Consider the following 22,838-nt stretch of genomic DNA (forward strand, 5'->3'; position numbering starts at 1 on the left):
CGCTGCTCGGGTGGATAAACACGAAACTGCGCCGAGTCGAGAACCGCTCCGATGAAGAGGAGCTTTTGAGAGGGACACAGGTGCGACTTCGGCACATTGATGGAGGACCCCAGCAGGTGCAGGAGGTCGGCCGTAGTCTGGAGGTGGCTGACGACTGTCTGGGGCGAGCCCGCCTTCAACAACCAGTCGTCGAGGTAGGGGAAGACTGATACCCCCTGCCTGCGCAGATGAGCTGCGACCACCGGCATCACCTTCGTGAACACCCGTGGGCGCTGGTAAGGCCGAAGGGGAGCACGGTAAACTGAAAGTGCTCTTGGCCTACCGTGAACCGCAGGTAACGCCGGTGGGCCGGCAGGACGGGGATGTGGAAATAGGCGTCCTGCAGGTCCAACGCTACCATCCAGTCTCCCGGGTCCAGGGCAGCCAGGACCTGAGCCAAAGTGAGCATCTTGAACTTCTCCGTCCGGAGGAAGCCGTTGACGTTCCGCAAGTCCAAGATAGGGCGTAGGCCCCCTTTGCCCTTCTTGGGCACCAGAAAGTAGTGGGAGTAACAACCACACCCTACTTCTGGCCCAGGAACGCGCTCAATGGCCCTCTTGGCCAAGAGGGCCGAGACCTCCTCTTGCAGAAGTTGCAAGTGATCCCCCGACACACGGTGGCATTGTGGTGGCATGGATGGAGGGGATGCCTCGAAGGGGAGGGAGTAGCCCCTTCGGACAATCTGCAGCATCCACCTGTCCAAAGTGACTGTATGCCAGTGGGAGAGGTGATAGCGAACCCTGCCCCCCACAGGCGTCACATGGGCCTGAAAACTCGGACTAGGAAGGCTTTGAGGCAGGTGCTGCTGAGGGAGGTGTGGACTGGCCTCGCCGCGGGCCCCGACCGCCACGGCAGTTCCCACGTCCGCCACCGCGCTGCTGGACATTTTGCGGCGTGTGGCTGGCGGTCCGTGGTGGTGCGCCCCTTCCGTGGCCACGAAAGGAGCGAAAGGCACCCGATTGCTGGCGTGGGGCCGTAAGGCCCAAGGACTTGGCCGTAGCCCTGGAGTCCTTGAAACGTTCCAGCGCATGGTCTGCCTTGTCGCCGAAGGCCATCAAACGGCATGTCGAGGAGGGTGGCCTGGACATCGGCCGAGAAGTTGGCGGACCTCAACCAGGCGTGGCGTCGAACCGCCACCGTCGTTGCCATCGCCCTGCCCAGTGAGTCCGTTGTATCAAGCCCACACCGGATAGAAAAGCGTGCTGCATCTCGGCCGTCCGCAAGGGCTTGGCTGAGTTTAGCCTGGACCTCCTCCGGGCATTTTGGCAGCACCTCCGCAACCGTGTCCCACAGAGTGTCGGTGTAGCGGCCCAAGAGACAGGCGGTGTTCACAGACCGCAGCCCTAGGCTTACAGACGAGAAAACCTTCTTCCCGAACTGTTCATATCTCTTGGATTCCCTGTCGGGCGGGGCAGACGGGAATGCGGTTTGGGAGTTTGAGGCCTGGATGACCAGACTCTCGGGGGTGGGATGGGTGGACAAAAAGCATGGGTCGCCCGGTGCCGGGCGGTAGCGTCTGGCCACGTTCCTGTCCACAGGGGGGCCTGTGGCGGGCTTGGACCAAGTGCCCAGAAGAACGTCACACAAGGCCTCATTGAACGGCAGGAGGGGCTCCGCGGAGCCTGACTGCGGTTTGAGGACCTCTGTGAGGAGATTAGTCCTCACGGCCGCGACGGGGAGCTGAAGGTTTAAGGCCTTAGCTGCCTTCGTCAACACTACGCTGTAAGCAGAACCCGCCTCCGAAGCCACAGTCGGGGGCGATGTAAATCCAGTGTCTGGCGAGGTGTCAATACCACTGGCCTCCCCAAGCTCATATGTCCAGTCCTGCTGTGACTGGCAATCATGTGCCAGAGGGTCCTCGGACCCCTCCCAATTCTCCTCGTCACCTGTGTCCTGGAGACCAGGATTAACAGCCAGGGCCTCCTCGTGGAGATAAAAGTCTCCAAAGGCCGACGGGATCGGCGCCAAACGGCGCCCTCCCGACGCCTGAGCAGAACCGCAGGAGACATTGGGGGCGGCAACCACATCGGCTGCCGGGGGCGACACCTGAAGGGACGGCGCCGGCGAGGTCGTAAGGTCGACCGGCGAGGTCCCGGATCCGGAGCCGGATCCAGCGAGGTCTTGCGGCGCCGAGACCGAAGTCGCCAGCGGCGCCGGGTCCGAAGCACCCGACGTCGTCGGGGCCAAAGCGCCCGACCCGGAAGGACCTCCAGACGGAACCGATCGGCCCGAAGGCGCCACGGGAACCGACTGAGGAGGGAGGGCCCTCATGGCCATGAGGTACCTCTCGACCTCCTCCGGCGTCGCGCTGTGCCCAGGGACCCGAAGGTGTGGGGCAGGCGGCGACGCTTGCGACTCCCGCGGAGCCGAGTGGGCGGTGTCGCCCGAGTCCCCGGCCGCATCGTGCGAGCGTCGGGGCGGGTCGGAGGATCGATGACGTCGCTCCGACCTCTCATGCCTCTTACCTGAGGACTTGGAACCAGACGATCGGTGTCCACTTCCGGAGCGTCGATGGCTCCGACCTCGCGACCTGTCCCTCGACCTCCCGTGGGACCGGGACCTGGAGCGGCGCGGGGCCGACTGCCTCAGTTCGAGACGCTTGCGGGACCGCTCCCGCCTAGCCTTCGACGTCAGGGCCCGGCAGTCTGAGCAGGATCGATCATCGTGGTCGAGGCCTAAGCACTTCAGGCACCGGCGATGGGGGTCCATGACCGACATGAGTCGGCCGCACTTCGAGCAAGGCTTGAACCCGGGCATCCCTGGCACCGACAGTCGAGAAATCGACAAAGAGAGAGAGATCAAAAGGATCAAAAATTTCAGTCAAAAATTGACTGGGGGTAGAGGTTCTTCCGGATCTGCGCAAGCTGGCGCGGAAAAAAGAAGAACTGACGTCAGCGCGCATGGGCGCCGTCTAAGTACTCCGACGACGTCATCCCGGCGCTCACGACGCCGACGACGGACGCGGAGCCGCTGACGACGCCTACCGGCGCGCAGGGGTATTGCTACGCAAAAGTTTCCGGATCCAGTCTGACGCCTGGGGATATTCTAAGGTAAGGAATCTATCACTAACGTGTCTCTTTCAGATCGCTAGATTACATCTGTATAAATGCAACAAATAACAGATAATGTTTTGAATAGATGCATCCAGTGGGTTAATGTCATTGTTGGTACAATATATGACAAACCGCTTCCACTTTGCCGCATAGCATGCTCTTGTGGTGGGCTTCCTTGCCTCCCAGATGATGTCCATGCAGTCAGGAGGCAAGTTTAGGTAGCCAAACTCTAAGACCTCAGGAGCCAGATCGCCAGGTTGAGCTGTTGCGGATCTGGATGCTGAATGTCGCCATGGCTCTGCGTCAGAAGGCTGGATGTGAGGTGTAGCCTTTGATGCGGTACCACGGACAGTCCTAGAAACGTGGTGTACCATGGTTGGCGAGCCCACGTTGGAGCAACCAGGATGAGAGTCATCGAGTGCTGCGTGAGCTTGCGTGCCACCAGCGGTATCAGAGGTGCTGGGGGAAAAGCGTACGCAAATTTGCCTGACCAGTTCATCCATATCGCATTGCCCTGCGACTGTGGGTGTGGGAACCTGGCGGCGAAGCTTTGGCATTTTGCGTTCTCCCTTGTGGCGAACAGGTCTATCTCTGGATGACCCCACCTTTGGCAGTACGGTTGGAGTACCGATGGATGTATCTCCCACTCGTGCATTTGGTGGCTGTACCTGTTGAGCAGGTCCGCCATCTGATTGTCCTTGCCTGGGAGGTGTTCTGCCATGAGGAAGATGTTCCTTTGAATGGCCCACTTCCACATGCTCTGAGCCAGATGAGACAGCTGTGGAGAGTGTGTCCCTTCCTGCTTTTGAATGTAGTACATGGCCGTCATGTTGTCCGTCCGGATCAACACGACCTTGTTGCACAGATGTACTTTGAAGGCTTTTAGTGCCATGAAGATTGCCATCCAGAACATTGATGTGCATCTTCCTCTGCTGTGGCGTCCTTAGTCCCTGCACAGTGTAATGGAGTACATGAGCTCCCCATCCTTGGAGAGAAGCGCCCGTCGTCAGGATGATCTGCGGCAGAGGCTCTTGGAACGGTCGTCCCTTCCAAAGGTTTCGTGGATTCCACCAATGCAGAGAGTTGGATGCCCGACCGCTCACCAACACTAGGTCCTTCAACTGCCCGTGAGCCTGATTCCACTGACGTGCTAAGCACTCCTGCAGCGGACGCATATGTAGTCTCGCGTGCAGGACTATGGAGATGCAGGAGGTCATCATGCCTATCAACTGCATGAACACTCTTGCTGGAAGCGAGTGTTGAGGTCTGAACTTTTGTATCAGCGATTGAATGCTGCTGACTCTCACTGAATTTGGCTGTGCTGTGGCTGCCAGAGTGTTTATGGTCGCACCTAGATACTGCCGTATGTGGGCGGGTTGGAGGTGGGATTCTGGGTAATTCAGTGAGAATCCCAGATCGTGAAGGAGGTGAATGGTGTGGGACATGTGGGCGGCACACTGCTGGGCTGACTTCGCCTGGATGAGCCAGTCGTCCAGATAAGGGTAGACATGGATGTTCTGTCTCCTTAGGTGCGCCGCCACTGTCGCTAGGCACTTTGTGAACACCCTGGGTGCCGTGGTGACTCCGAAAGGCAAAACCTTGAACTGGTAGTGCTGATTTTGGATGGTGAACCGGAGGTACTTCCTGTGTGAAGGGTGCAGTGGAATGTGAAAGTACGCATCCTTTAGATCTAAAGTTGCGAGAAAATTCCCCTGACTGAGCAACGGGAGCACTTGCTGCAGGGTCAGCATATGGAAGTGCTCCGACAGGATGTAGTGGTTGAGTGGCCTGAGGTCCAGGATGGGCCTGAGGGACCCGTCGTTTTTTGGTATTAAGAAGTACAGGGAGTAGACCCCTGTGCCTCTTTCCTGCACGGGCACGAGCTCTATTGCTCCTTTTTGCAGCATGACTTTGACCTCCTGCTGCAATAAGTGCAAATGCTCGGCAGACATAGGACGGTGTCTTGGGGGTATGTTGGGTGGAGTGGATGTTAACTCCAGACAATAACCGTATTGTATACGTTTTCTGACCCACCTGTCAGTGGTGATGGATTTCCAGACTGGCAGGAACTGCTGGAGTCTCCCCCCGACCAGTGTTGTGTGGTCGGGGGGCAGTGACAAGGCGTCACTGTTTATTGGTGGCAGAGGATCTGGAGTTGTTGGTTCCACGACCTCTGCCCTTGGCGCTGTTACCACGATATCCACCTCGACTCTTGTTGGTGTAAGTGGACTGAGTGTTGCCTTTGTAGTACTGCGTGGTATGTGAGAGCTGGCCTCTGGAAACGCCTCTAGTGCTTGAGCGACGAAAAGACCCACCCCGAAACTGCTGGGACTGCAAGGCACCCATGGATTTATCAGTTTCCGTGTCCTTTTTAATTTTTTCTAAGGTGGTGTCAACCTTCGGGCCAAACAGGATTCACTGTTTGATTAAGGATGGTGGTTTGGATTTCCGGCTTAAATCCAGAGATTCTCAGCCAGGCGTGTCGTCGTAGCATAACACTAGTGTTGACAGCCCTGGCTGCGGTGTCAGCCGCGTCCAGAGCGCACTTAATCGAAGCATTAGAGATCAGCTTCCCTTCCTGAATAAGCATCTCAGCTGCCTCCTTGTATTCATCAGGCAGGTGCTGCAACAGGGTCTCCAGCGTATCATAGTGTGCCCTGTCATACCTCGCCAGAAGCGCTTGTGTATTTGAAATGCGCCAGATGTTGGCTGCCTGTGCTGCTACCCTCTTCCCCGATGCCTCAAAAACCTTAGATTCTTTGTCTGGGGGAGGAGCATCACCCGTAGTCTGAGAATTAGCCCTCTTCCGGGCATTCGAGACGACAAGGGAGTCCAGAGGCAACTGTCCTTTGATGTAGGTAGGATCAGTAGGCGCTGACTTTTATTTCTTTTCAATCCTAGGGTTTATCACCCTCGCCCTGGTAGGTTTTTTAAAGATCTCGCCAGCATGTTTCAAAACACCTGTCAGCATAGGCAGAGTCTTGACAGTTCTCTCTGAGACTGAGAAGGTATCAAAAAGGAAGTCGACATCAACAGGGTCAGCATGGAGCCGGACGTTGTGATTGTTAGCCGCCCGTTCAATGAGGGCATTGAAAGCTGCAGAGTCTTCTGTGGGAGACGTTTTAGCAGAAAAAAGTTGAGGGTCTTGTCCTGATTGAGGGTCACCTGGGTCAGCACCAGCGGCCCAGGGTTCGTAGGTATCCTCAGGGTCTGTATAGACAGGATAGCTGTACTCATCCTCATCATCGCCCTCCCCAGCGTCCACATCAGAGTAAGAGGGCGAAACATTATGAGTCTGTGGAGAAAGTGGTTCCACCAAGACGGGAGTGAAAGCAGAGTCCTTCTTTTTCTTGAGAGGAATCTTGTAGTTCTCCATTGGACGTTCCGGGGCAATTTTCCGCTTGTGGAGGGAAAGCCTGCCCGTTTCGGCATCAATGAAGTGTTCTTGATGCTCGTCTACTGAAGGTCGTCGAGGCCGTGGGCCGGGGACCACCGTTGACGACTTCGGCGCCGAGGAAACCTTCTCGGGGACGCTGGCGACCGCCTTAGGAGCGAAAGCCTTCGGCGCCGTCTTTGGCGGCAACGTAAAATTAATGGGCGTGGACGCCTTATGAGGTTTCTCAACCGGCTTCGGAGGCGGAGGATCCTTCGGTCCGACCGATAAGGTCTTTTCCCTGATGCGCTGTAGGGAGTCCGTCACTTTCTTGGTAAAAGCGGCGGAGGGGCGCGCCGGTTCGACAGAATCCTTCGAGGCCTCACCAGGAGTAGACTCTCGGGCTGCGCCGCTTTGGCCCTGTTCTGTTGACGCGGAGTCACGAGAACCTTCGGGTCAGTTAGTCCTTTCTTCGGGTCACCGAGAGCTTTCTTTGGGTCGACGGGTCCTTTGCCGGTGTCGACCGTCTTCGGCGCCGACGCACTCGGCTCGACCACCTTGACTTTAGTCTTCGGCGCGGCAGACTTTGTCTCGACGCCCTTGACTTGAGCCTTCGGCTCGACAGCACCCTTCTGCTTCTTCGGCGCCGAGGGCTTCGAGGCCTTGGATCCGACCAAAGCGATGCGCACTTTCGGTTTCGAGAACGGCACCTGCGCAGTTTCTTGTGTTGAGACCGTAGGTTTTACTTTTGGTTTCGATTAGCCAGGGTGTGGCTCAGCAGTAATGTCCGTGCCCGAGCCCGAAGGCGGGGCCGTAGAACCCATTGTAAGATCTTGGGTAAGGCCTAATGGCGATCCCTCGACCTGAGCCTTATGAATTGGCACAGCCCCAGAGTCAGTTTGAGGAAGCTCCTCGTCCGAGCTATCCTCTATCGCCCCGAGGGCCCCGTCGTCGTCTCCTACCTCGTCGACGACTTCGCCGGCCTCGAACATCTCAGCATCCGCGTCGTAGTCGTAGTCGACGTCCGACGCGGGGTTCGACTCACTAATGTCCTGGATAGATTCTTCCTCGACATCCCCTGCATCGAAGATGTCCACAGGCGCCGGTGCAGCATGCCGGGCCTCCTGGCGCGCAGCTCGTCGAAGCTTAAGCGCGTCTTCTTGAACCTGAAGCGTGAACAAGCCTACACTTGGCTTCATCATGGTCCGGCGACAGACACTTGTTGCACACTGGGTGGACGTCGATGTGGGGATACTTCGAGTTGCAGACGGGACATTTTTTAAATGGACTACGGTCCATGACGAACTGTCGATAGGGTCTGAAGCGTCGACTGGGCCTTCCGCGTCGAAAGCACGCGGGTGTAGGGAATCCGGCTCGGAACTGAGCTGGAAGAACTAAGACCGAACGCAAGACTATACCGACGTATTAGACTAAAGACCTTTTGGTCTTAAGAAAGTTTTTAATCGATTCCAACAAGAGGGAATTCAAAGACATTCGAACCCAATGGCGGAAAAAAACAATCTGAGGATGGAGTCGATGCCCATGCGCACTGTAGTCCAGGGGAGGAGCCACCTATCTCGTGATACTTCGAAGACTCTTCCAGGTCAACAATGTGCAATCATCCGGACCCAACACTAGGCGGCGATCTATGCACAGATATGAATTCAGCAGCCCACATGCCTCGAACAGTTAGTTAATTCCGAACTTGGAGTGTAGGAAAGTACATCCGAACCCAATGGCGGAAAAAAACAATCTGAGGATGGAGAGGATGCCCATGCGCACTATAGTCCAAGGGAGGAGCCACCTATCTCGTGATACTTCGAAGACTCTTCCAGGACAACAACATGCAATCATCCGGACCCAACACTAGGCGGCGATTTATGAACAGATATGAATTCAGCAGCCCACATGCCTCGAACATTTATAATTCCCTAGTACAAAATGCAGCTAAGTGCCAGAAAGTTAAATGTCACTAGTGGACTGCAGCACTTATTGTGCCATACAATATAGTGATAGTGCACACATGGTTTCAGACCTACCACTGTAGCCAAAATGTAACAGTGAAAGATATGAACTGCAGCCTGTCATAATAAACCCTTTTCACAGGTAAAAATCCTCCTTTTAAATATTAATAAGTCACCCCATGTAGGCCCTGTAGCTGACAAGGCAGGGTGCATGGTATTCAAAAGTAGGACATGTAAAAATGTAATGTTAACATCCTTTTCTTTAAGGCTACAGCCTCTACCACGTTTTCAAAGCCACAGTTGCTAAGTTTACCAGGTCCATGCCCAACTAGCTGGCTCCAGTCCAGTTGTTCATCTGCATCCTAAGATGGAATTTATATTGAACGAAACAAGACTATAAGTCCCAGAATGCAAAGAAAGAAATATCAGCACTGGTAAAGGAGTGTTGCTATCAATAGTGCAGCAGGTGTAGTGACATCAGAGTCCAGGGTTTTGGAGGATCATCAAATTCTAATTATTGCATTTTTTCAAAATTACAATTACAGCAGCTGGTAGAGGGAAATGTTGGGATGGGTTTATTTTCCTCACTAGCCTAAGGGCCCCTGGAGAGCTTGTTACACCACTGAACAGTTATCATGCATGCAGGCAGCAATCTTGACAGGGCTTCAAAGCACCCTACAAACCACCCAGTAAACAGCTACATGCATCCCATGTCATAGAACCATTCCCCTTCAAACACCATCCACAGTCTCCCCACCCCGCCCCCTTTCAAACAATAAAGAATGCAGATAGGGACATTTTCAAAGTTGTTAAAGGATTAATATCTCAGGTAGCTTGTGCCAGATCCCAGCATCCCTCTGTAGACTGATGTGGGAAGTTGGCGACTTACTTTCACAATAAAATCTTGGGTCCCGATTAACAAAAGTAATCTAAGACAAAATCCTAACTTTACGACTTTTGATATTCACAGAAGGCATTTAGGAGTACTAAAGTTAAGATTTTAAGTTAAACTTAAGACAAATTTAAGTTTAACTGAGACAAAATCCTAACTTTATGGTTAGGATTTGTCTCAGTTAAACTTAACTTTTGTGAATCAGGCCCTTGATTATTAAAGTCAGCCTGTCTACTGCTTCCCCACCAGATGAGGACTTACTGGACATTATACATTCCAGTACACTCTCCTCAACCAAGGCTACTCTCTATATTTTGAAGCGATTTCGTTGGATAGATCTTTGACAGATTTAAGTAACCTTAAATCAGGGTCTCTATCAGACCTGTGCCCGTCACACTTGCTAGCTTTAGGGGCTACTGCCATTAACTCTTTGTAAAATAAGGTGCTTACTGTGTCAGTGGCTACAGCTATGTTACCCTGGTCCAGGAAACAGGCCAAAGTTCTGCCCTGCCAAAGAAAACATCATTATAGCCGGGAATCCAGTCCAATTACAGACATGTTTCCTTATTTCCAGCCCTGTCTGAGGTACTAGAGAAAGAATGTTGAGCAGCAACCTTCTTTATAGTTGGAAACCAATAACCTGCTCCATCCAAGTCAGTTGGGCTTTAGACCCCACTTTCGTACAGAGACAATGCTAATGGAGGTAACAGAATAGGCCGTGTGTGAAGGCAGCACTGATCATGTTAGATCTATCAGCAGCCTTTGATACGATCCTTAAACTCCAGACTTCTAGCGTGTCTTTAATCCATCGGCATAATAGGTCAAGCCGTAGATTGGCTTTCCCCCTTTCTGCGAGGCAGAAGTGAACAGGTCTGGATTTCGCCTTTCGCCTCAAAGTTGCGTGAGTTGACAGTGGGAGTTCCCCAGGGCTCGGCCCTGAGCCCAGCAGTATTCAATGTGTATATCAACCCACTTGCCCAGATGCCATGAGGGAAATGTTATATCTTACACTTATGATATTCAGCTGCCGTTCTGGTGTGGCAGCGGAGAAGAGATCGCAGAGGTCTCCATTAAAACGTGCCTGACTGTGGTTTTCCAATTGGATGGCCGTACACCAACTTAAGTGAAACACAGATAAAATTGAAAATCTTTTCTTCAGTAATACTCTCCCAGAAACAAGGCAGAATTTCTTGCCTGAAGATGCCCTCCCTCTAGGCCAACAGGATGGCATAGTCAAGAATCTTGGGATCAAATTTGATAGCAGCCTGTCCTTTAAGCCACAAATTAAATCAGGGGCATGCACTGGTTTTGGAATTCTGCGCTCACTACAAAAGTTCTTGCAGTATCTCTCATTCACTGCAAGGAAAACGGTTATTCCGGCATGGACAACTTCAAGACTGGATTATGGTAATGCCATATACTTTGGTCTTCCCGAATACCTGCTGCACAGTCTTCAGGTAGTCTAGAGTGCAGCAGCTCGTTTTCTTTTGAATTTGCCAGTTAGAACGCATATGTCCTCACCGTTGCACCCTCTGCATTGGCTCCCTATCAGGAAAATAATCTCATCTTCAAGGCACTTATGCTGGTACATGGGGCACTTTACCAGGCCCAAGAAACATGTGCCCTTTTAGCAGGCTGCTTGCTAAGACTCCCAGAATTCGCTGTTCCAGAGCTGGGGGACGCCGAACGCCTGCCTAAGACCAGCGCTTTGGAGTAAGCTCTCTTTTGAGCTCCACACTCTGGATAATGCCGCAGTGTTAAAAAAAAGATTGAAAACCTGGCTTTTCACCAGGAATCGACAATACAAACTTTCATTACATTCGGACCTTTTGCTGAGCACTGGAACTCTCCTTGGAGTTACTATGTGTGTTACAAGTTGCTTTCATCATCATTAGCTCTCAGCACATTAAACCAGTGGCGGCAAAAACCTCCAAAAAGGCAATGTACATGGAATTATAGGAAATCAGACTGAAAAGTCTGCTGATTGCTACAAAAGTATTGGAAAGTGCATTGAGAGCCCACCTTCTCTTCTTCACGGACCTTCTTTAGATTTATCTCTAATGAGCCTTTAAGAACGAGCCAAATGCAGTACAAACTCCTCTTCCTTTTATAAATATCCACAAATACTCACAATGATAAAAATGAGATAAATAAAAAGCATAAAAAAGCTTACATCAATGAAACCCGCGCAAATATTTCAAAGTTATGGGACCAAATGCCATTCGGAGGCATTGGCTTGGGCCCCCATTAAGATGACTTCTTGCCCCCACGTCCCTATTTGGCGGGCCCCACAGTGTAAAGAGATTGTGAGAGTGGATAGTATTAGTGATGGCTGTTGTTGGCTAACCCAAGCTGCTTTACAAATAACAGACATTTTTAAATGGCTAATACCGCAGCTATATAATGAAATTATAATAATTTACTGCTGTTCTAAAATTAGCATTCCTAGGAATCTAGGATGTACCTGCATAGGTTAAATTGCATTTGAAGTTTCATGAATTGATTCTTTTTAAAATTTGTACTTGAATAACAAGTATTTCCTCTGAATGTTAAGCACATTCAATGGGAATACTTGTTGTTCAATAAAGTATATGTAAAGATTTTCCTTTGACAACAAACAAGCATCTGAATTCAGCAAATAGTATTTTTCAACGACATTTGCCATTTGTTGAATGTCAAATGTGTGGCCAGCATTCTGTATGGTCCTCCTTCCCTCTGCTCATGAGCCACTATCCTTTCTTGGAGTACTCCAATTCCTGCACCCTGATTCAGGAACAAAGAATTCAAATTATCACACTGTGCGTTGCAGGTGGTCATAACTGTGGTTTTCTGCTTGGTTGCAGAATGTACAATAAAAGAGTTTTTGCAACCTGCTTCCAATAGTCCCTCCATAATCAAAATAAACTCAGGGAAACAAAACTAGTGGATAGGTAGGTTAGAGAAAAGTGAAAGTGGTAAACATAAATGAAAGAGTAAAAAGTATGAAAGGAGGAGCTAAGTTCTGAGGTTTACTCCCTCACCCAAACTCATTAAGTTGCTGATGTTAACTCAAGCTGGAATGCTGCTTGTGAATGAAGAAACACTTTACTCGCAATCTCTTATTTTTGTAGGAACTGAAGAAATGGATCCCTATGACCTTCTTAGAACTGTACGTAAAAGCTCTGTGTGGTACCATTACGAATGAGGGCCTATTCTGCCAGAACCTACATGAATGACACCAGATTAAACAGCCATTACAACGAGGCTGTTACCAAGCAAGTTGTTACATCGCATGCGTGACAACGCATGCGATGTAATGGGTATCCAAAATGTTGTGAGAAAACTGGGGTGTTCAGTTTCCTCACAACGTGGTGCATCGCCCCTCTGTCGACACTGGAAGGGGTTACTTTTTAAGGGTTTAGGGTAGTGTCGAAGTAGTGTTGTAATGTTTGTGTAGTGTAGGGTTGTGTTTTAGGATTTAGGGTACTGTCTGGGGGATTGTGCAGGGTAGAGTTAGAGTGTAGGGACCGGACTGAGGGTAGGGTCGTGCGGGGGTTAGTGTATTATGGTTCAGGGTAGTGTTGTGTTTGTGTAGTGTAGGGTAGTATTTTAGGGTTTTGTGTAGTGGCAGGGGTCGTGCAGGGTAGGGTGAGTGTAGGGACTGGACAGGGGGTAGGGGTAGGGTTGTGCAGGGTGGTAGTGTTTTAAGGTAGTGTTGTGGTGTTTGTGTAGTGTTTTAGAAATGAGTATAGTGTCAGGGTGTTGTGCAGGGTAGTGTAGTGTTATTGTAAGGAGAGGACTGGGGTCGGGGAATTAGTGTAGTGTCGGGGGGGTTGTGCAGGGTAGTGTAGTTTTATTGTAGGTAGAGGACCGGGGGTCAGGGGAGGCTCGTACAGTGGAACTACATTAGGGATTAGGGTAGGGTAGGTTGGAGTCACTTACCTTGCAAAAGTTTACCATGAGTATACCTTTACCATGCATGCCTTTGAGTTGAAATGGCATGCGTGGTAAAGGTATAATCGTGGTAAACTTTTGCATTGTAACGAGTGCTATTCCAATAGATGCATGAATGGTGACCATTTGACACAGACATCTGATACTGACAACACTGCAGGTCTTGAAACCAAATTTAGGCAAAACCAAACAAACTTCGGAGCAGCTCTAGAACTACTGGGTCTCTAGGACTCAAAGAGAAGAAAGTAGGAATGTATGCTCTAATCCTGGCATAATCTGGCATTCATCACTTCTGGTCTCTGTAAGAGGCATGGGTATGACTACCATGGTCTCTGTACCAAAAGAACTCAAGATGCATCTGGTTGACAAGGCTAAATTAGGCTGAAACACTTCTGAGATTACTTGTTTTCATATACAGGAACAGGACTTGAATTTCAAGATGTACAGTACTTTCTGTGACTCGTTGAATCAAGTATGTGATGGCACAAACAAGCTAAAAATAAATGGGATGGAACGTGCCGAGAGAAACTACCAACGGTTCCCACTTATTCAAGAATTTGTGTTTGTCAACTGCAAATAGAGTTGTAACTTTTCTGTATCAATCTAATGCCCTTGCATATGTCTACATGTAAAAAAAAATCCTGAAAATATCTATTAGAAATAAGAATACACTACAAGAATCGTAGTAATTAGAGTTATTTGTTTCAATGGATAGGGAGAGATGGAAAGAGGGACAAAAACTCCATGAATATTTGCATAGTCAATACAAACAGATTCAGCGATACAAGAGACAGTTTTGTTATGTGTTAAATAATAATATTTCTTTCTTACAGCACTATGTAAATAACTAACCATTAAGACCATTAATATACAAAACTTCTATTGAGTAAACTAACCTGTAAATAATGCATGCTGAATAAAGATATGTTTACTGAAGAATTTAATGTGAGACACTGATTTTTTTTTTAGCAAGAGTAAAAATATGAAACCTATGTAAAACAAAAAATAGACCCTTCCACCAGCACATATTTTAGTGAAAAATCAAATGATTATGAACAAAGAAAAATGTACCTGGATTGCGTAACAGTAAAGGCTGAGCTTTAGGCTGGGAACCTGCAGCACGCAGTTGCTGTAATGGCACAAGCTGGACAATCTGTCCATTTGGGTGCCTGAATAAGTTTACCCCCCCTGGATTCCTAAAGGGCTGCAAGACCATCTTCTGCCCCTGAGCAAGCTGCACATTTCGGACTGGACGTACAGTTGGAGAGCCAGAGGGAACAGGAATCAGGAGGAGACGGGGCCCGGCACGCTTTTCGGTTCCTGGAGACAATACTGGAGTGCTGGAAACTGCAACATTAGCTTGAGAACCAGCACCTGCAAGATAAATAATTAATCAGGAATGTAGCAGTAGGGTAGGAAAAACTCATGAACCCTGAACATGAGATTAGAACAATGAAATGACCATCATTTTCAAACAAACAACTGCAGTAATGAGACTGCAACTATTATTAAAACTAATAGTTCAAGAGCACAATGTATGGAGTAGTTTCTTACCTGTAACTCCAGTTCTGTAGTAGCGGTATCTCTGTTATAGTCATAATCTAGTGATTAGTCCTGCCCATGTGAGTGGACCCCGGAGCAATCAAAAATAATCTCTTAAGCTGTCTTCTTTGCAGTCCTGCATAGACACTTCAACTTAAAGTGAAAGGACAGCCAAATAAAATCAAATTTTACACATATTGCCAAGTTTCACCCACAGAGAAACTTCCCTTCACCAAAATCCTTGAAATGATAGAGAGGAAGGGTTGGACAAACAAGCCCCCATAGGCTGCCATTATGTGTCTGGAAAAGGGATACTGTGCCTTTAAGGAACTCTCCAGAGACCCTCGGTATCCCAGGATGCACAGCAAAAGTCCTTTTACTTTCAGTTCTTTTTTCCGGCTCCTGCTAGCCCTGGAGCATTGAGCTCTCCCTTTTTGGGTATTTCTTCAATTTTTGGCACTTTTCCAGTGTTTTGAGTGTTTCACTCTACGTCTGGGGTCTTCCTCTTCCTTTTGCTGTGTTGTTTAACCAGTTTTACCACCTCTGTCTGTCGAAAATGCCAGCTTTATTCGACAAGTGCCTTGAGTGTGGTAGGAAGAAGGCTAAATCTGACCCCACAGAGTATGCATACTCTGTGTCCATTCCACCCATGTCTCTGTCTCCTGTGATATCTGTCACTCTTTCTCCAGGAGGACCCTGCGTGACAGGGAGAAGATTCGTCTCCAAGGGCTGGAGCAGAGGAGAAGAACCAGGTGGGACTTCTGGGCATGGAGGGACTCATCATCCTCTGCCCGTGCTTCGGCCTCTGGGGGGCTCCATAGTCAAGAAAAGGCCAGAAAAAGGCACAGATCCCGGTCGACGTCGATAGCTTCTATGTCGGCGTCTAGAGGTATGACCTCCACCTGCTTTCCGTCGACCCACGGCTCTGGGTACAAGCAGCGTCGCCGCTCGACATTGAGAGGCAGGACGTCGAGAACTCGGACGAGGTCGACGTCGAGGACTTCACCATCGTCGACACACCATCGACGTCGAGATGAGTCTAGGTTGAAGTACTGGCCAGTGTAGCCTTGTATTATAGGCTGCATTATTTGTCTTTGATTTTTTCTCAAGTGTCTATGCAGGACTGCAAGAAGACAGCTTAAGAGATTATTTTTGATTGCTTTGGGGTCCACGCACAGAGACAGGACTATTCACTAGATTATGACTATACACCAGTATGCATCTGTTCTTGGCATGTAGGGCTGCTGACATTCTTATCTTGTGCATAGATCACCGCCTAGTGTTGGGTCCGGATGATTGCACCTTGTTGTCCTGGAAGAGTCTTCGAAGTATCACGAGATAGGGGACTCGGCCCCTGGACTACAGTGCGCATGGGCATCTTCTCCATCCTCAGATTGTTTTTCGCCATTGTGGCAAAGATGGAGTATAGGAAAGTAAGAGATGGCCATGCCAAAGAGAATCCTGCAGCTGCAACAGGCACCGGGGAGGAGGGTGGGTGATATGAATGTCAGCAGCCCTACATGCCAAGAACAGATGCATACTGGTAAGTAGCATATTCCGTTCGAGGCATGTGGGCTGCTGAATTCAAATCTTGTGCATAGACTGTATAGCAGTATCTCCTCTAGCTGTGGTCACCTTTACCAGCTGCAGCAGTCTGAAAAAGAGTTATAAGGACAGCCTGGCCTACAGCAGCTTGCTGCTTCGATCGCACGTCTACACAATAGTGCTTAGTGAAAGTGTGTATGCTAGACCATGTAGCTGCCCTACATATGTCTTCAAGGGGAATATTCCCTAGGAAAGCCATGGATGCCCCCATTTTACGCGTAGCGTGTGCTTTTGGGGGAACTGTTAGAGTGCGTTTAGCTTTTTGATAGCATATTTGAATGCATTTAACTATCCAACTATCCATCTCACACCAACTTGGCTATCTTCTGGATCCCATCTTTGCTAACTGGGAGGGCAATGCAGTCTTCCCTCCGGTTAGAATAATGTGGTCAGATCTTTGTAGATAATATCCCTCTAGAAAACAGACTTTTTAAACCCCCTTCCCTGAAACGGAGAAACTGGAAAACTTTTAATCAAGAAGCATTCAGATGTACACTACAAAAAAATCCCGCTCCGCAAAACAATTCTCTTCAGGAGGCTTGGAAGAACTATGAAAAATGGATGTCCACTGCTCTGGACGAGATAGCTCCTTGGACATCCAAGCCCCCTGCTAGGCAATCCAAAACCGCTCCCTGGTTTTCGGAAAAACTTAAACTTGCCAGAGCCAGATGCAAAACTCTAGAGCGCAGCTGGAGAAAACACTATAATCTTGAGGATAAATTATTGTACAAAAGTGAATTGAATAAATACCATAAATTGGTGAGATCCGAAAAAAGTTGCCACCTTAAAAGCAGAATTGACTTAGCGGATAACCCCACTAGAGAACTTTTCACTATCTATAGAGAGCTCACGGTCCCAACCAGACTGGAAGCTCAAGACACCTACTCGAAAGAATTGTGCGACTCTATTGCCGATTTTTTCGTAAGCAAGATCGATAAAATCCATGCCACCTTTACAAAGGATGAGACCTATCCGAGTTAACATGTAGTAGCCAAAAACATCTATACGGAGATTTCTGGTCTCACTTGTTTTATTACACCTGAGAAGCAAGAGTTATTAAGCATCGCCAACAGCATACAATCTGGCTCACCGAGCGATGTTTGCCCGCCGGCTCGTTGTAATGGAGTCATGGAGACCACAATAATCGACCAGATCAGCCTTATTGTGTCGCTCTCTTTTCAAGAATGTCAGGTATTAGATGCTTGGAAAACTGCCCAGGTAATCCCCCTTAAAAAGAAGGCCAACATCCACATCTCCCAATTTCAGAACCTCCGTCCTATTTCCCTCCTCCCCTTCTGTGCAAAGATTGTGGAAAAAGTAGTGAACAGGCAGCTCATGAGTTATCTGGAGGAACACTCTCCCCTGCACCCCACACAATCGGGTTTTAGAGCTGGATACTCTACAGAGTCAGCCCCACTCTTTTCCACCGAGGGCCTAAGGCGCATAGTGGACGAAGGAGAGACAGCAGCGTTGGTTCTATTAGACCTAAGTGCAGCCTTTGACACTGTGGTGCACTCAACGCTGCTGTCTCGGCTGTCCGACATGGGAGTAAAGGGACAAGCCCTTGCTTGGATAGAGTCCTTCTTGGTCAACAGGAGCTTTCAGATGCACTGCCCCCCCCCCCCCCCTTAAATCCTCTCTCAAGAAGGCAAGCCATGGGGTTCCTCAGGGCTCGAGTTTGAGCCCTACTTTGTTCAATATCTATATGGAACCCCTGGCTCGCATAGTTGAGACATTTGGGGTGGGCATTGTCAGCTACGCTGATGACACCCAATTGATGTTCAAGCTCACGCCTAACCACAGAGAAGATGCCACCAATTTTTCCCTGTCTTTCATCTGTGGCAGCTTGGATGAATAGCAACTGCCTACGCCTTAATGGCGATAAAGGAATATGCTACTTACCAGTATGCATCTGTTCTTGGCATGTAGGGCTGCTGACATTCATATCTGTGCATAGATCGCCACCTAGTGTTGGGTCCGGATGATTGCACATTGTTGTCCTGGAAGAGTCTTCGAAGTATCACGAGATAGGTGGCTCCTCCCTTGGACTACAGTGCGCATGGGCATCCTCTCCATCCTCAGATTGTTTTTCGCCATTGTGGCAGAGATGGAGTGTAATACAGTAAGAGATGACCATGCTTGAGAAGTATTCGGAGTGCTACAGCGGCGACAGGCACCGGGGAGGAGGGTGGGCGATATGAATGTCAGCAGCCCTACATGCCAAGAACAGATGCATACTGGTAAGTAGCATATTCCGTTCGAGGCATGTGGGCTGCTGAATTCATATCTGTGCATAGAATAAATAGCAGTTACCTCCTTATTGGCGGTTGCCCGTGCCAGCTGCAGCAGTCTGAAAGAGAGTTCTGAGAACAGCCTGTCCTACAGCAGCTTGCTGCTTGGAGTGTACATCTACGCAGTAGTGTTTGGTAAATGTATGTATAGTGGTCCATGTGGCTGCTCTACATATGTCCTCTAAAGGAATGTTACCCAGGAAAGCCATGGATGCTCCTAGCTTGCGTGTGGAATGCGTTCTTGGGGGAACTGTTAAAGTGCGTTTAGCTTTTTGATAACAGATTTGAATGCATTTAACTATCCACCTGGCTATACCTGATTTGGAAATAGGGTTGCCTTTATGTTGTGGAGAGAAGGCAACAAACAGTTGTTTAGTTTTGCGAAAGTCCTTTGTCCTGTCGATGTAATACAGGAGAGCCCTTTTGACATCTAAGGTGTGCAGTGCTCGTCTGCCACTGAGTCAGGGTTTGGAAAGAAAACTGGCAGTTATATGTTTTGATTAATGTGGAACTGCGAGATTACCTTTGGCATGAACTTGGGGTTGGTGCGCAACACCACCCTATTAGCATGAATTTGTAGGTAGGGCTCTTGAATTGTGAGGGCTTGAAGCTCGCTGACCCTTCGCAGCGATGTAATGGCTATTAGAAAGGCCACTTTCCAAGTAAGAAACTGTATCTCACAAGAATGGAGAGGCTCAAAGGGGGGCCCCATGAGCCTGGTGAGAACGATATTTAAATTCCAGACAGGTAAAGGAGGGTGTCTGGGAGGGATCACTCTTTTAAGGCCCTCCAAAAAGGCTTTGATGGCCGGCACACTGAAAAGGGAAAGGTGCTGCCTGTTCTGAAGGTAAGCAGCTATGGCAGCTAAATGTATCCTGATGGAACTATATGCTAGGCTGCATTGGTACAGATGCAGTAGGTAACATATGATGTTTTGCGTGGATGCATCTAGCGGATTAATGTCATTGTTGGAACAGTAAATGACGAACCGTTTCCATTTGGCTGCATAGCACGCCCTGGTTGTGGGCCGCCTTGCCTCTTTGATGATGTTCATACACTCAGGGGGCAAGTTGAGGTAGCCAAACTCTATGACCTCAGGAGCCAAATCGCTAGGCTCAACTGTTGAGGATCTGGGTGCTGAATGTCGCCATGGCTCACAGTGAGGAGGCTGGGAGTGAGGCGCAGCCGCTGGTGAGGCTCCACTGAAAGTTCCAGGAACGTGGTGTACCAAGCCTGCCGTGCCCACTTTGGAGCAACCAGGATCAGCGTCATGGAGTGCTGCCGCAGTTTGCGCGCCACCAGCGGTATGAGTGGGGCTGGGGGAAAAGCGTACGCAAATCTGCCTGACCAGTTCATCCATATCGCATTGCCCTGAGACTGCGGGTGTGGGAACCTGGCGGCGAAGCTTTGGCATTTTGCGTTCTCTTTTGTGGCGAAGAGGTCGATCTCTGGTCGACCCCACTGCTGGAAGTATGGCTGGAGTACTGAGGGGTGGATTTACCACTTGTGCATCTGATGACTGTGCCGGTCCGCCATCTGGTTGTCTACGCCCGGGAGATGCTCCGCCATGAGGAAGATGTTCCGCTGAATGGCCCACTTCCACATGCTCTGGGCTAGGTGAGATAGCTGCGGGGAGTGTGTGCCTCCCTGTTTCTGGATGTAATACATGGCAGTCATGTTGTCCGTCCGGATCAACACGACCTTGTTGCACAGGTGCAACTTGAACGCTTTCAGTGCCATGAAGATTGCCATCAGCTCCAGCAGGTTGATATGCATCTTCTGCTGTTGTGTCGTCCATAGTCCCTGCACCGTGTAATGGAGGACATGCGCTCCCCAGCCCTGGAGAGATGCGTCCGTCGTCAACACTATCTGTGGAACAGGCTCTTGGACCGGTCGTCCCCTGCAAAGGTTTTGTGGGTTCCACCAATGCAGAGAGTTGTAAGCACGACCGGTCACCAACACTAGGTCTTTTAGATGCCCATGAGCCTGGTTCCACTGATGAGCTAAGCATTCTTGAAGGGGACGCATGTGCAGTCTCGCGTGCCGGACTATGAATATGCAGGATGCCATCATACCGATCAGTTGCATGAACACCTGCGCTGGGAGTGATTGTTGAGGTCTGAACCTCCGAATGAGCAGCTGCAGGCTGGCGACTCTGGCGGAGTTCGGCTGCGCTGTTGCCGTCAGGGTGTTCAGTGTTGCCCCTAGGTACTGTTGCACATGGGCTGGCTGCAGGTGTGACTTTGCGTAGTTGAGTGAGAACCACATACTGTGGAGGAGGTGAATCGTGCGCGACATGTGGCTGGCACACTGCTGGGCCGACTTGGCCTGAATGAGCCAGTCGTCCAGGTAGGGATAGACGTGAATATGCTGTTCTCGAAGGTGCGCAGCCACGGTTGCCAAGCACTTGGTGAACACTCTGGGGGCAGTGGTGACCCCGAAAGGCAGAACCTTGATTTGGTAATGCTGATTGTTGATGGTGAACCTGAGATATTTCTTGTGACTTGCGTGAATGGGAATGTGGAAATATGCATCCTTGAGGTCCAGGGTCGCTAGGAAGTCGCCCTGACTGAGCAAAGGCAGGACCTGCTGTAAGGTTAACATATGAAAGTGTTCTGAAAGGATGTATTGGTTGAGGGGTCTGAGGTCTAGAATGGGCCGCAGGGACCCGTCCTTTTTTGGGATTAAGTAGTACAGAGAGTATATCCCTGTACCTTGTTCTTCTGCAGGCACAAGCTCTATTGCTCCTTTTTGCAGCATGGAGAGTATTTCTTGCTGCAATAAGTGCATGTGCTCTGCGGACATAGGACGTTGCCTTGGGGGTATGTTGGGGAGGGTGGAGGTTAATTCTAGACAATAGCCGTATCGGATAAGTTGTCTCACCCACCTGTCCGTGGTAATGCCTTCCCAGACCGGCAGGAACTGCTGGAGTCTTCCCCCGACAGGTGTTTTATGGTCGGGGGGCAGTGACAAGGCGTCACTGTTTGTTGGGAGCGGAGGATCTGGCGTGGTTATTGCCACGTCCTCTGCCCTTGGCGCTGTTCCCACGGTATCCACCCCTGGTATTCTTGGTGTAGGTGGATTGCGTGCTCCCTTTGGTGTACTGGGCCTGCTGTAAAACCTGTCCTCTTGAGGCTCCCCTATTACCGGAGCGACGAAAGGAACTGCCCCGAAACTGCTGAGATTGGAGAGCCCCATGGATTTGGCTGTCTCAGTGTCTTTTTTTATCTTTTCGAGTGTTGTGTCTACCTCGGGACCAAAAAGGAAGTCCGGGTTAACCGGCTGGTTGAGCAGAGTTGTTTGAATTTCAGGCTTGAAACCAGAGATGCGGAGCCATGCGTGACGTCTTAGCATCACACTAGTGTTTGAGGCCCTAGCAGCCGTGTCTGCTGCGTCCAGTGCGCACTTGATGGACGCATTAGAAATCAGTTTCCCTTCTTGGATAATCATCTCTGCTCCTTCCTTGTACATTTCAGGCAGGTGTTGCAACAACTGTTCTAGTGTGTCGTAGTGTGCCCTGTCGTATCTAGCCAACAGGGCCTGTGTATTGGAAATCCTCCAAAGATTAGCAGCCTGCGCTGCCACTCGCTTCCCTGACGCCTCCAGAATCTTTGATTCCTTGTCCGGAGGTGGAGCGTCACCACTAGTTTGTGAGTTAGCCCTCTTGCGGGCATTGGCCACTACAAGGGAGTCCAAGGGGAGCTGTCCTTTGATGTAAGTAGGGTCCACTGGAGCAGGCCTATACTTTTTCTCAATCCGTGGGTTGATAACCCTAGCTTTAGTGGGTTCCTTGAAAATGTCCGCAGCATGCTTGAGGAACCCCTTAAGCATAGGCAAAGTCTTAGTGGAACGTTCAGAGGTGGAGAAAGTGTCAAATAAGAAATCTTCGTCCACTGGCTCTGCATGCATCTCCACATCATGGTTGAGTGCTGCCCTTGCTATAAGTGCGTTAAACGCCGCCTTGTCTTCAGTTGGCGATGTTTTGACGCTGTAGGACTGGGCGTCTGGTGCAGCATGTGGATCATCAGGGTCTACAGTATGATCAACAGCCTCAGACCACTGTTGTGGTTCATCCTGATCAGTGTCAGCGTGATAAGCGAAGGCCGCTTGACCATAGTCTTCACCCATGTCCTCCTCGCTTTGTGC

The 22,838-nt window shown here is 49.9% G+C and overlaps 1 protein-coding gene across 1 annotated transcript in view; it reads right to left on the bottom strand.

Moving 5' to 3' along the window:
• Nucleotides 1-22,838, bottom strand: part of MGA (MAX dimerization protein MGA) — a 734,728-nt gene that overhangs the window by 278,839 nt on the left and 433,051 nt on the right. Inside the window, exon 16 of the mRNA XM_086937233.1 lies at nt 14,326-14,628. Within this exon, the coding sequence (XP_086793359.1) occupies nt 14,326-14,628 (303 nt within the window). The remainder of the gene's footprint in view (nt 1-14,325; nt 14,629-22,838) is intronic.

Source organism: Lissotriton vulgaris, chromosome 9 (assembly GCF_964263255.1).
Source record: "Lissotriton vulgaris chromosome 9, aLisVul1.2, whole genome shotgun sequence".
Lineage (NCBI taxonomy): Eukaryota > Metazoa > Chordata > Amphibia > Caudata > Salamandridae > Lissotriton > Lissotriton vulgaris.